We start from the raw sequence: 13035 nt of genomic DNA, 5'->3' as shown, positions 1-13035 counted from the left end.
GGCAAGGTGTTTACACCTTTCCTGACCTGTGCTCAGGTCTATGAGTAACCACAAGCACTCTTTTCTGTCTTGGAACTGTGAGGAGGATTTCTCCTCTACCACACTACAAGCTTCACCACACCAGCACTCCTCCTTGCCCCAGGATCTCCACCCAGAACTATGAATTAGCTCCAAGCGTGGGCAAAGCAAGATAATCCTGCACCAGTAGAGAGATCCCTGCAATACCCCTCTGATCAGCCCCTGGATTCCCTGTCTGTCTGTGGGCCCACAGCTCTGGAAGCAGCTGCCACCTTGGGGCAGACACTCAGGGACCAGGGCTGGGACTGCCTTTCTGTCTCTCACTGCAGACCCAGACTTTTCCTACTGACCTTCTAAGTTGTCTTTGGTGTTCATTTGTTGAGAAATCTGGAAACCACCACAGCTGCCCATGATTCAGTCCTCTGAGGCCTGCTTCAGGTTTGCTGAGGCCTGCCTTGCTTGCGTGCCCACTCCAAACTGTGTTCTTCTCCCAGCCCGGCACGATACACCTTTCTGATCAATCATCCAGGTTGTCTTGGACTCTAAATTTGTTTCATTCTGTCTTTTTGTGGGTTCTACTGTTTTAGAATTTGTTTAGAGCCATTTTTATAGGTATTTGGAGGGGTTTGGGGGAGAGCTCAAGCAAGTCACTGCTTTTACCCTGTCATCTTGGCTCTGCCCCCCTTAATCAGTCTTTAAAGTGGGAATTGAACTCAGGTCTTCCTGAGTCTAGGCTACATTGTACCATCTAGCTGCCTCAAGTGACTTTTCTAAGGTCACAGGGTTATTAAGCATCAGAAGTAAGATTTAAACCCATGTCCTCTTCACTTCATTGTAATTTGCTTTTCATCCTTTGCTAGAAGATTTCTGGTGAGGATATGGGATCATACCAGGCTTTGACATTCATCTCCATTACAAGAGGCTACTAGGTGGTGTAGTGGATAGAATACAGGGCCTGGAGTCAGGAAAACCTGAGTTCACATCCAATCTTTCTAGCCTGTGAACCCAAGCAAGTCATTAACTATGTTTGCCTCAGTTTCCTCATCCATAAATGATCTGGAGAAGGAAATGGCAAACCACTCAAACCCCCAACCCCAAACAGGGGCACAAAGAGTCGGCTATGACTGAAAACAACCAGCCAACAAGTCCATCACCATGGTTTGTTTCCCCATTTTGTACATCTCCCATTCTTTCTCAGGCTTCGTGAGTACACATCAGAATATTTCCTTTTCCATGACCCCTTTTAGAAACCTCTTTCAAAATTTGGTGCCCAAGGCATTTGGTTTATTTTGTGGCCAGTCCAGTCTGGAATTCTAGGGACAGAGAGGCTAGCTCTAATTCTAGTTTAGAGACATCAACTTATCCAGTGGTTGATAGTAAGGATACATATGTGCCCACTATCTTGCCAACATTTTGGGTTTCATTTAGGCTGGTTCTGGTCCCCATATCGCATATGTTCTAGCAAAGGCCAACTCAGACCAGACTTTCAGTTCAGACCAGGCTGTCCAGAGTGGTTATAGTTACCACTATGTTACCCAGAAAGACAAAGAGAGTGGGAAACCTTTACAAACACAGTAGTCTAGAGTAAGCAGACCTCATTCATCTTTGACAAAATCATAGATTTAGAGCTAGAAGTGGCCTTAAGCTCTTCTAGGCTCTCTCTTTCATTATAAACATGAAGAAACTCAGGCTGAGAGCCTGAAGTGATTGACCCATGATCAGCCAGATGGTATCAGAGGTGGGATTTGTACCTAAGACCCCATGAAGTTCATGTCACATATGCTATTCCATTTCTCCTGTCATTGAAGAGCTGGTTCAGGGATGAGATAGAGGGGGATGACTACAGTAATTATCAGAGTCCTATTTGTTTTCTGGGCCTGCAGCAAATAGACTCTTTACCATTCCTGTTTCTTTCTCCGTGTTCCCCCTTCTTCCCTCTGGGGAAGGGCAACCTTAACTCCTCAGCTTAAACCCACTGTTTTGTTTTCATCTTGCAACAGTTGGTTATGACAGAACCAGTTCAACAGCCTTGTAGGTTTGTGCCTAGAAGTACAAGCCCATAGCGCGCTCTTGCTGGTTTTTGGGCACAGGGTCATAGAAGTCTATGGTATGGGGTGTTCCATCCTGAAAATCACCCAATTTCTATTGGAATCCTTGGCCGTGTCTTCTATATAATAAAAGTCTAATCTCCCTACCCACTCCCTAATCCCAGCACACAAACACACACACACACACACCCCTACACACACCCTCACACAAACACACACACAGACACATGTGCATTTTTAAGTGAACAGCTTAACTTGAATGTCTCTCCTCTTCTTCTTTCAATCAGGAAGCACCTGCCCAACTTCCCCTTTTTAAGTACTACTTGATTTCAGTCACACACACCCTGGAAAGCTTTCTCCCCTCTCCTCCTAGTTCAGAACTTTGCACACAACTTTTCATTGAACCAGAGGGATGGTCACTGACATTGAGGGATGTCCCTGGGGGCCTTTGCTGCAAGTCCTGTTGACTTGAGTCCTTCTCAGACTGGGAAGATCCCACTGGGTATCAGACTTTAGTACCTGTTTCTGAAGCTCTGGGTAACGTGTCCGTGATGAGTTAGAAGGGTATATTCTAGTTAGGATGGACCTCAATTCCTTCACTTGCAGTCTTGGTACTATTTCCTATAGTAACTCTTTGGGATAGGGAAAAAATCCATCTGAGGTCTCCCTTGGTTCTAGATCCAGAATCCTACAGGCTCCTAGATACAGAGTCTGTGCTCCTTCAGTTATAGCACAACTTCATCTCCAGTTAGGGGGTCATTCATTCATTCATTCATTCATTCATTCATTCATTCCACAAGCATCCATTAAGCACCCTTACATACTTTCTTCCAGCTGGGTGTGCCATTCTCATCAGATCCCATAGGACTGGAAATAAGCAGTCCGTGAGATCTCAAGCTCTTCTTTGCTCTATCTGTGGCCCCATTTAGCCCTGCATAGTTGAAGGCAACATGGATAGAGAACCAGGAAGCAACCCTGGTTCAATCTTGCCTCTGACCCACACTGGCTATGGGCGCCTGGCTAGTCCCTTAGTGACCCAAGCAAGTCTCTAAGAGGCTGAGGTCCAAATGAGTTGCTGATCTGAATTAGCTGGAGCATAAGTTCCCCTCATGAAAAAAATCATGGGGGCAACTAGACCACTAGGTCTAGAGTCAGGAAGAACCGAGTTCAAATCTAGCCTCAGCACCTATTAACTGTATGATCCTGGGCAAGTCACTTTACCTCTGTTTTCCTCAGTTTCCTCAACTGTAAAATGCGGATATTAACAGCACCCACCTCCCAGGGTTGTTGTGAGGATCAAATGATGTAATAATTATAAAATGCTTAGCACTATCCTAGGCTCATAGTGCTATATAATAATAATAATAATTAACCTTTATATGATGTTTGTTATATACCAGGCACTATAATAAATGCTTCATACATTATAAATACTACTAGATGAAGAAAAACATGGTGACATCACAGTTCCCAACCATGTAAATCAGGAGGTCTTGACCTTTTGGGTATCATAGACTTGTAGGGAAGGCTAGTGAAGCCTTTAGACTCCTTCTCAGAACCATGTTTGGAAAGGCATAAAACAAAATGCAGAAGATTACAAAATAAATATTCTTATCAAAATATATATTTTTGAAGTTCACAGACCCTAGATTAAGAATTCCTGACCACATTGACTTTCCCCTTTTTGGTCAGTGGTGCCAGCTGGGGCTCTCTGAAAGGTAAGATTCCCGCCCCCAGCATAGGCCTTCTAGCTTCCCTTGCTCTCTGTCACCTTCTGTTTAGAGGCCTTAGAGTACTTTGGAATCCTTCTGTCTGCAGCCAGACTGGCTCTCCAGCTAGCTCAGTGCTCTACTGCCTGAATGTGCCCATCACAAGTTACCTGTTTTAAGTATGGTAGAAGGTGGGCCTGCTATGAGAAACTTGGGAGCTTGATGGAGGTGGGATGGGGGTTGTAGGCACTACGATAGTCCTTTTCATGTTAGCAATTCATCCTCTCCGGCTCCCTTTCCATTGCTGCTGAGACCACAAAAGACATGGTGAGTGGACATTTTTCTTTTCAGCTCAAGAAGGAAGGAGGTGGTAGTGAGTAGGGTGGAAGAGGACAACAGTTTTCACCTTTTCTATAGGAACTCTGAGGGAAGATTTGTTAGAGGGGGTGGAAGTCTTCGGAAAGCGCAGAAAGTTTTGAAAACCACCCTAATGCGTTGTTGATGGAGCTGTGAATTGGTACAACTATTCTGGAAATATATACAAATAAAGTGACTAAAATGTCCACACCTTTTGATCAGAGATCCTCCTAGTAGGCTTTTACCCCAAAGAGAGAGATCATTGACCAAAAAGAAAGGCTCCAGTTACAACAAAATAGTGAAAACAGCTGGTGTGTGTGTGTGTGTGTGTGTGTGTGTGTGTGTGTGTGTGTGTGTGTGTGTGTGTGTGTGTAGCAAAGAACTAGAAACAAAGCAGATTCCTGTCTTTTAGAGAATGGATGAACAAACTGTGGGACATGAATGTCATAGAATATTATTGTACTATAAGAAATAAAAAGCATGATGGGAAAAGAGAAACATGAAAAGAGCCTCATAAACTAAATGCAGAGAAGGGTAAACAAAGTCAAGAAAATGATGTACAATGACTTTACCAATGTAAAATATTAATTTTTATTTTTAAAAATAAATTCAATTGATATATTTTATATTATCTAAATGTCTACCCTATTCTTCCCCTTAGATTTCCCAAAGAACATCTATATAACAATTTTTAAAAGAAAAAGAGAAGAAAAAAATCCACAAAACCCACCAATGCATTCAAAAATTTTCAAAATATATGTAGTGTCATAGGCCTGTAGACCTTCTACCTCAGCAAAGGTATTTTAGATGAAAGATGCCTTCTTATTTCTGTCAGTCAATCAGTCAGTCAATAAGCATTTCTTAATGCCTGAGGCACTTTGCTAAATGCTAGAGATGCAAAGAAGGGAAGAAGACAGTTCAGTTCTCAAGGAGCTCACAGTCTAATGTGTAAGACAACATGCAAACAATTCTGTACAAACAACCTCCATAAGGGATAAATAGGAAGTACCAGAGGGGAACACTGGAATAGAGAGGGACTAGGAAAGGCTTCCTGAGAAGCTGAGACTTTACCTGGGCGTTGAAGGAAACCACGGGGGAGTGGTGTGGAGGTGGAGATGAGGAGGGAGGGCCTTCTAGGCATGGAGACAGTCAGAGAGGATGCTCAGATGGGGAAGATGGAGGGTCTTGTTCTTGGAACAGCAGCCTGGAGCCTGGTGATAGGAATAAGGTGTAAGAAGACTGGAAAGAGATGAGGGGATAGGGTCTGAAGGGCTTTGAATGCCAAACATGATTTTGTATCGGATTCTGGAGGCAATTCGGAGCCACTAGAGTTTATCTGAGTAGGAGGGGTGATATGGTCAGAGCAGCACTTTGGGAACATCTCTTCCTAGGGTCCATGATTGTTCTCCATGATTTTGAAACATCCATTTTCAATTTCGATAGAGTATACCCAGTATAAGCAAAGCTTAATATCACAAAATCCTAAAGAACAAATCTGAAAGAGACATGCGAAAATAATCCCCTTCGCTTCCTCTGCAGAGATCACTGCCTACAGGTGGGGGGTACTGCATATTATAACATATACATTTATTGCACTGGTTGGTTTTGCTGACTTTTTTCTTTTCCTTTTCTAATTTTTTTTTAATTTGGGAGGAGATGAAGAAGAAATCCAGGGAAATCTATTCATTATAGAAGCAAAAGCTAACAGTAAAATTCCATTTAAAAAAAAAAAAAGGCCTAACCATGCTTTCCAAATTGGCTGGCCTGAAAGCAGCTCGAATTAGTAGGTTGGGGAAAGTGGCTACATTTGGAGTCAGAGGACCTGGGTTCCAATTTTGACTCTGCCATTTATCAGTGTGACATTGGACATGTTACTGCCCCCTATCTGGGCCTCACTTATAAAATAAAAAGGTTGGACTAGGTGGATTCTAGGGGTCGTTTCCGACTCTCAGTCTATGATCATAGGAGATGTTATCCCATGACCATAATTCAGGAATAGTGGCAGAGACCACATGATAGTGAGCTTGGGAGAAAGACTTTAGGAGAAAGTTGAGGGAGAGACTCAGGGTCTGGGGAGGTTGGTGATAACAGCTCCAAATCTTCTCTAAGCCCCACTGAAACTGCCTCAGAGTCAGAATCCCAGAAAGCCCTACTCTGATTCTTGTAAGTCAGAGAATAGAAACACCTGGAGGGCAGCAATTGATTCATTTATTTTGTCTTTGTTTCAAAATGCCTAGCAGGTGGTCACCTTTTAATGAAGGTTTGTGGAACTGATTTGAAGTAAATTGGCCCCAATTTAAGGAGACTGGCCTTGAGGACTGGGGGAAGGTCAGATGATACTGGGAGGGCCCTCACTTCCCCCATCCTGAGCAGATATTTCCCCTCTCCCCAAAATTCTTCTTCTGCCTAATTAAAAGAGCCCTGGGATGACAGAATCTTAAGATTTGTAGGCCTAAGAGACCTTTGGGTCGCCTAGTCCAACACAATCATTTTAGAAAGTAAGGTACCGAGCAACAGAAGTTAAGTGACTGCTCCAGGGTCATGTGGGATACTAAATGGTAGAACCAGACTCATGCTTTCTTCAGCTTTCATGGCTGTTTGGTGTTCAAAGCCCTCCCTAACCCAGCCCCTCCTGCCCTTCCAGTCTTTTCACTCCTTCCTCCCAGGATGTACTCTAATCCAGTGACACTGACCTCCCTGCTGTTCCACCTAAAAGATACTCCACCTCTTGGTTCCAGGCATTCTCTCTGGCTGTCCTCATGCCTGGAATGCTCTCTCTCCTCTGCTCCAACTACTGATGTGACTACTATTGACTTCCTTTAAGTCCCAACTAAAATCCCACCTTCCACAGGAAGCTGTCCCCAGCCCCTCTTAATTTCAGTGCTTTCCCTCTGTTAATTATTTCCTATTTATCTTGTATGTAGCTTGCCTCATACATTTTGTTTGCCTATTTTCTGTTCCATTAGAAGGTAAGCTCCTTGAGGGCAAGATTGTAAACTCCTTGTCTTTTGCCTCTTTTTGTAACCCCAGTGTTTAGCATGATGCCTGGCACCTAGTAGGTGCTTGACTAATATTTATTGAATTGAATTAAAAATTACATTGCTGTCTCAGTCATTCAATAAGCATTTTTTAACAATCTCCAGCAATTTGATGGACCTTGGTTGAAATCTAGTCTCTTCCAATGTAGGGGAGCTCTTATTAAGCTTATACTATGGCTTTGGAAATACATAGACAAGGTAGTTAAGTCAACAAAAAATTTTTTAAACACAGATTAGGCACCAGACACAGTGCTAAATAGTGGGTTTCATATGAAGAAAAACAAAGAAAATTAGTTCCTGCTCTCAAGGAATTCATGGTCTAGCTGGTGGAGGAACATCTAAGTATATAAATATGTGTATCACTATACAGATTAATATAGCATTCATATTTTATCTGCATATTAATGATAGATGTGCACATATACAAATATAACACACGCAAATCTGTGTCTAGTCATATAGGTAGACAGAAGTAGAGACAAAGGGCTGTGGGTGGTGGGAAGCATTGGCAGCTGGGGAATCTGGAAAGGCTCATACTGCTTGAGCTGAAGCCTTGAGGGAAACTCAGCATTCCAAGAGATAGCAGGGAAGGGGGAGGGCATCCCAGGCCTAAGTAAAGACAGCTCTGGATCTCTAGTCTCTCAATCACTTTCCTTTCTCTTTGGGCCATTTCCTCTTTCTTCTTCCTCTTGCTACTTCATATGATTAGTTTCGTAGAATTTTGATTTGGAAAACCATCTAGTCCACCCCCTTCCATGGAGGAAACAGAGACCCAAAGAGAAGGGAAGGGCCTTAGAGTGGTTACCCAGGGAGGAAGTGACCCACTTAGGGTGGGAGCCCAGTTATATATGCATCTCAAATCTGATTTCTTTTTCTCCCTAGGGCTTACACAACCCTGCATCTGGCAGCTCTGGTAACAGGGCAGGTTCATTACAGATTCTCTAAATATTTTTGAATCTTTCTATTCAAGTTGAGAGCAGCCTGAGATTGAACATTGTCAGTGCCTTCATCTCAGAGATTGGGATCTATTTACTTCTGGACAGTTTAGACACTACATATTACTTCTTTCATCATTATGCCACTGAGTCTGATGTCTATCCTATGGGCTTCTCTACCTTACTTGGGAATACATTCCCTGAGCTGGGTGGGAGTAAGAACTCTAAAGTAGAATATAACCTTGTCTTTGGGCTACTTGGGAGACTCTGAGGCCTTTGGGGATGGGCAGACAGATTTAGTAGGAATCTTGGAAGTCTCTACCTTTGGAAGATCCACATTTTCTCTAGTGACTCAAGATTTCATTGATAAGGTTTATAGTCTTCCAGTAAGATGGACTTTATCTTTGGCATTCTCTCATCTTTCACGCCACTCCCATAAACATTTCATTGGATCATAGACGTTGAACAAAGAGGAGCCTCAGAGATCATCATGTCCAGCTTCCACATTTTACAAATGGATAAACTGAGGTGCAGAGAAGTTTGTAAGCTAACATTTTTATAGTGCTTACTCTGTACCAGGCACTGTGCTAAGTGCTTTATAAATAGGACCTTATTTGATCTTCATAACAATCCTATGAGGTAGGTACTATTATTATCCTCATTTTACAGATAAGGAAACTACTGAGGCAAATAAAAATTAAGTGATTTGCCTAGGGTCACACAGCTGGTAAGTGTGTGGAAGGACAGATTTGAGTTCAGGACTTCCTGACTTCAGCCATGAAGCTCTATCCATTGTACCACCCAGCTGCCCTTAGATGACCATAGATTTAAAGCTAAAAGGAGGCTTGAGATCACCAAGACTTTGTTTGTGTGTATGTCCTGGACCTTTTTCGTACCCCCTTCTTAGGGTAGCATCCATATTTTTAAATTCATAAAATAAAGTACAAAGCATAATAGAGGAAACCCCTTACATTTGAACAGTTAGTAAAATAGCTGAAAAATAATCTCATGGTCTCTGAGTTCTGTGACTGTGGTCTCGCCCAAAGATGGGTTACCTGAGAACCAGAGATGGAGCGTAAAGTCACAGGTTTAGAACTGGAAGGAGACTCAGTTTTCCAGTCAAAAGCCCCATTTCAAAGTCAAGCAGGAGAGCCAGGCCTCAGAGGGGCCACAAAGGGCAGGGCTGGGTTTGAAGGGCAAGTCTCGTGGCTCCATGTTCAGGACACCTCTCGCTGTACCACATGGCCGTCCCAACGCTCACTTAGCTTCCAGCTCTACACAAGGCCTTAAAGGGCTCATCATCTAAGCCTCCTTTACAAGCCAGGAGCCTGGAGCTCACAGTGCAGCTTGGGAAAATGACTTGCCTAAGGTCCCAAGAGCAATACAGTAAACGGCAGAGCCCTGATTTGAATTCATATATTCTGGCAGAAGATCTGACATTGTTTCCACTGCATGCCAAGGTCATTTCATGCATCAGTGAAGGAGATACCCAGTGGAGAGGAGGCACTCTTGGCTCTTGGAGCTCACTGTGTCCAGGATGGTCAGGACTCTTTCCTGGTAAGCCAGGTCTTGAGAATTGCTATGGTGAGATATGTTTCTGTGTATGAGTATGTGTGCATGTGTGCACATGTGTGTGTGAGAGTGTATGCATGTGTGTGAGTGTGAGTGTGCATGGGTATACCTGCGACTTGAGCTTTTTTCTTCCAGGATTCCATCATCCAATGTGGAAACCCAAGAACTTTGTCCCTTGTACTCATATCCCCTATACACAGTGTTTCACTTTCTGACGGATTTCTTATGGTACCATTACAGAGGCTCCAGAGACATAGGGCAGAGCAGGCATGGTTGATTTTGTTTGGGAAGTGCAGTGATTGTGGGTAAAGGGGCCTATTGCTGAGGAAGTTCCCCATATTAACAAAAGTTATCAATTACTCTGCTATGTCTGGTCTTGGAGAGTTACCTGGGAGCACTGAGGGTTAGGTGATTTGCTATTATGTGTCTGAGGATGGACTTAAACCCAGGTTTTCCTGGTTCCAAGGCTAGCTCTCTATCTGCTGTGTCATGATCATGACCGTTGTCATGATATATAGATTTAAAAAAATAAAAAGGAAAGCTAGAGGTCCAGGGTGTTACTCCATATCATGAAGTCAGGTAGGGCTAAAACTGCTACTAGAGGCCTGGCCTCCTTGTTTCTATCCTTGGCCTTAGCTAGTCTTTGGTAACTTTCCTTCCTTCTCACTAAAATCCTCACCCCTCACTCTTTCCTGTTCTTTTTTTTTCTTTAATATTTAATTTCCCCCCTCAATTACACCCCCTATTTTGTTTCTCAAGTATCAATGGATGATTGCTAGATTTCACCATCTTGGAATTCACCATCACCATCTCCCTTTCAGGATATGGGTGTCATGTGACCTATTGTTACCAGAGCAGGGTAAGTACCTGATGCCAGATGGTACCCACAGTCCCATGTGCCTTTATGCATGACATGCAAGCAGAAGGCTTGGACTGGACTTTAAAGAAACTGTGCAAGCTTCAGAGAGAGCATGCAAGGAAGACACAACTTCTCCTCTGGCATACAGCCCTCCTGGATTATTGATATCTCCCTCCTACACTTGGGCATCATAGCCTGTTGTCCTGATTGGAGGCTAATTGGCAGGTCCATACTATGCAGCGGAAGTCTGCTAACCACTTTGGTGCTTTCCTATCAACACAAACCATCATCTCTTCTTTGATGAAGCAGGCACAACATCCCTGTGGAGGAGAAGAGCAGGAGAAGAGTCTTCTGTTTGCTCCAAAGGAGAAAAGCAGGGACCAACCAGGGAGGGTGGGAGGGCAGGCTGACAAAGTTTGTGCTGAGAAGCTGGGGCTGGGGAAAGCATCATCTGCACCTGTCTGCCAGTGCCAGCTTCCCCAGGCATTCCAACCTGGGATTTATGAGGTTAGTTTCTGTTGACTTTGTGGGTCACTCACAATGCTTTTCTCTCCCTATGTGCAAGAAGTCCCAACTGATGAAATTCACAAAGAAGTGTTGGTGATTCAGGTCTCAGATGCTGAGGATAAGTTTCCAGGAATGGATTTTGGCATTCAAATCATGAGCTTCCCCATCACCATGAATGGTACTTTCTTGGAATCAATATTTCTCAACTAAAGACAGGAAAATGATTACATTTTCTTGAAAATCTTTGATAAAAGTGCAACCTCAGTCAGTTATAGCCTCTTTCTCACTTCCCTTTTCTGGCATGAGAACAGTCCACTAATTCCTTCAGGGCATATACTGGACGGTATCAGCAGAACCTTCATTAGATCACCTTTGTCCTCAGCTTCCCCTAAGCATCAGCCACTGTGGCAGGATGATGAGGATCAAGGTCACAGAAGGGCAGAGGGAGGGATGAAAATGAGTGGATTTAGAAAGGAAGGGGACGATTACATTACATCGAGTCCACTAACTCTTACTTTGCAGATAAAGAAACTGATGCCCAAAGAGGAAAAGTGACTACCTCAAGGTCACACAGCTTGTAAGTAGCACAGCTGGGATTGAATCTTTGATTCCAAAGAAATAATCCTTCTACCAGGACACAGTCCCTCCCATGCAGATGAAGGGGAGCAAAGGGGGCCACAAGGAAAGTTCTCCAGCCTCGGGAATTTCTGCTACCACTGCTGATAGAAGTGGGTCCAGTGATCATCCACCAAAATCCTGGGATCCACATTCTACACTCTTGCATCTGCTCTACCTCATCCTTCTCCAGGACTGACCCCAGGTAGGTAGGAAGACAGGTCAAGACACAAAGAGTTGGAATTCCTTCTCTGGGGACCTCTGGGGATACTCAGAGAGGCTGCCTAACCTCCTTTTAGATTTAGATCCACACAGACTCGCATCACTGGCCAGGCTGTTAAAAATCATTGTCTAGTTCACTTATCCTACCATACATCCTCAGGTCAAGACCAAAGAAATTACGCCTATTTCTCTTTTCCTCAGAGAAATCAGAAGCCAGTGGATCCTGGGCCCAGGTCCTTCCCTTAATCCAATGATGATTCTACTGCTATTCCAGAAACCTGATCCCCAGCTTAGCTGCATCCCTTTTCTCATAGAACTTTCCTGAACTCAGCTTTCCTGTGTTCTAAGCGGATATCATCCTGCTCAAATTCCCTGAGCTTGACCTGCTTTTGAAACTCTTTCATCCTCTTCTGAACCCCAGTGTTCTTCACAATGTCTCACACATTTTTCACAACTGTCCTACACAGGGACATAGTAGGTGCTTAATAAATGTTGATAGATTGCTTAATTGATTAAACTGCTCCAGCCTCAGACCCTCTGGATCCTCAACCTTCTCTTCAGGTGGCTTTAGAATGAATTACTAGAAACCTACCCTTTTCTAACCTAACCACAGGGGTTACGCTAGAGGACAAGGGGGGGGTGTGTCTGTGCTTTCTAAACAGAAAGGGCTGGAGCCCACAGGTCTCTGATCCTGCCCTTTGGGGCCAGTTTGGAACCAGGCTCTCTCTAGCTCCTCCTAACTTCCCCATCCCTTCAGATGGAAGGGATGGAGTTTAGCCTCTGGGACAAGCACATCCCAGCTCCCAGCAACACCAGAAGCAGCAATCAGCTCATTATTCTAGGGGAAATGAAGTAAGCCCCAATTTCAAGTGCTAGGGTTCTGCTTGGGAGAGTTACCAAATCTTTGAAAAAATAACCCAGGACTTGATAGCACCCAGGAAGGTTTTGTCTTGCTTTGGTTTCTTATATCAGTCCAGGTTAAGTGATTTGACCAGGATCATACAACTAGTAAGAGTCTGACATCTGATTTAAACTGAGGTCTTCTTTACTCCAGGGTTGGTGTTCTGTCTACCGCACCACACAGCTGTCCTACCCAGAGAGTTCTTTTACCTAGCCAGGACCAGATCTGCAGAGTACTAACGAGATCATCTATGA

The 13035-nt window shown here is 43.8% G+C and overlaps 1 protein-coding gene across 1 annotated transcript; it reads left to right on the top strand.

The window, feature by feature from the left end:
• The first annotated feature begins 3016 nt into the window (after window positions 1-3016).
• LOC144455472 (membrane-spanning 4-domains subfamily A member 4A-like) lies at window positions 3017-11253 on the top strand. The gene is made up of 5 exons (XM_078148884.1): window positions 3017-3106; window positions 4049-4106; window positions 8141-8314; window positions 10457-10536; window positions 11062-11253. The coding sequence occupies exons 1-5, from the start codon at window positions 3017-3019 to the stop codon at window positions 11251-11253; spliced, it is 594 nt and encodes a 197-aa protein (XP_078005010.1).
• Window positions 11254-13035: the final 1782 nt, after the last annotated feature.

The sequence above is a fragment of the Phascolarctos cinereus genome, unplaced genomic scaffold (genome assembly GCF_003287225.1).
Source record: "Phascolarctos cinereus isolate Bilbo 61053 unplaced genomic scaffold, phaCin_HiC Scaffold_9;HRSCAF=440, whole genome shotgun sequence".
Lineage (NCBI taxonomy): Eukaryota > Metazoa > Chordata > Mammalia > Diprotodontia > Phascolarctidae > Phascolarctos > Phascolarctos cinereus.
This window is presented reverse-complemented; position numbering and strand designations above follow the sequence as displayed.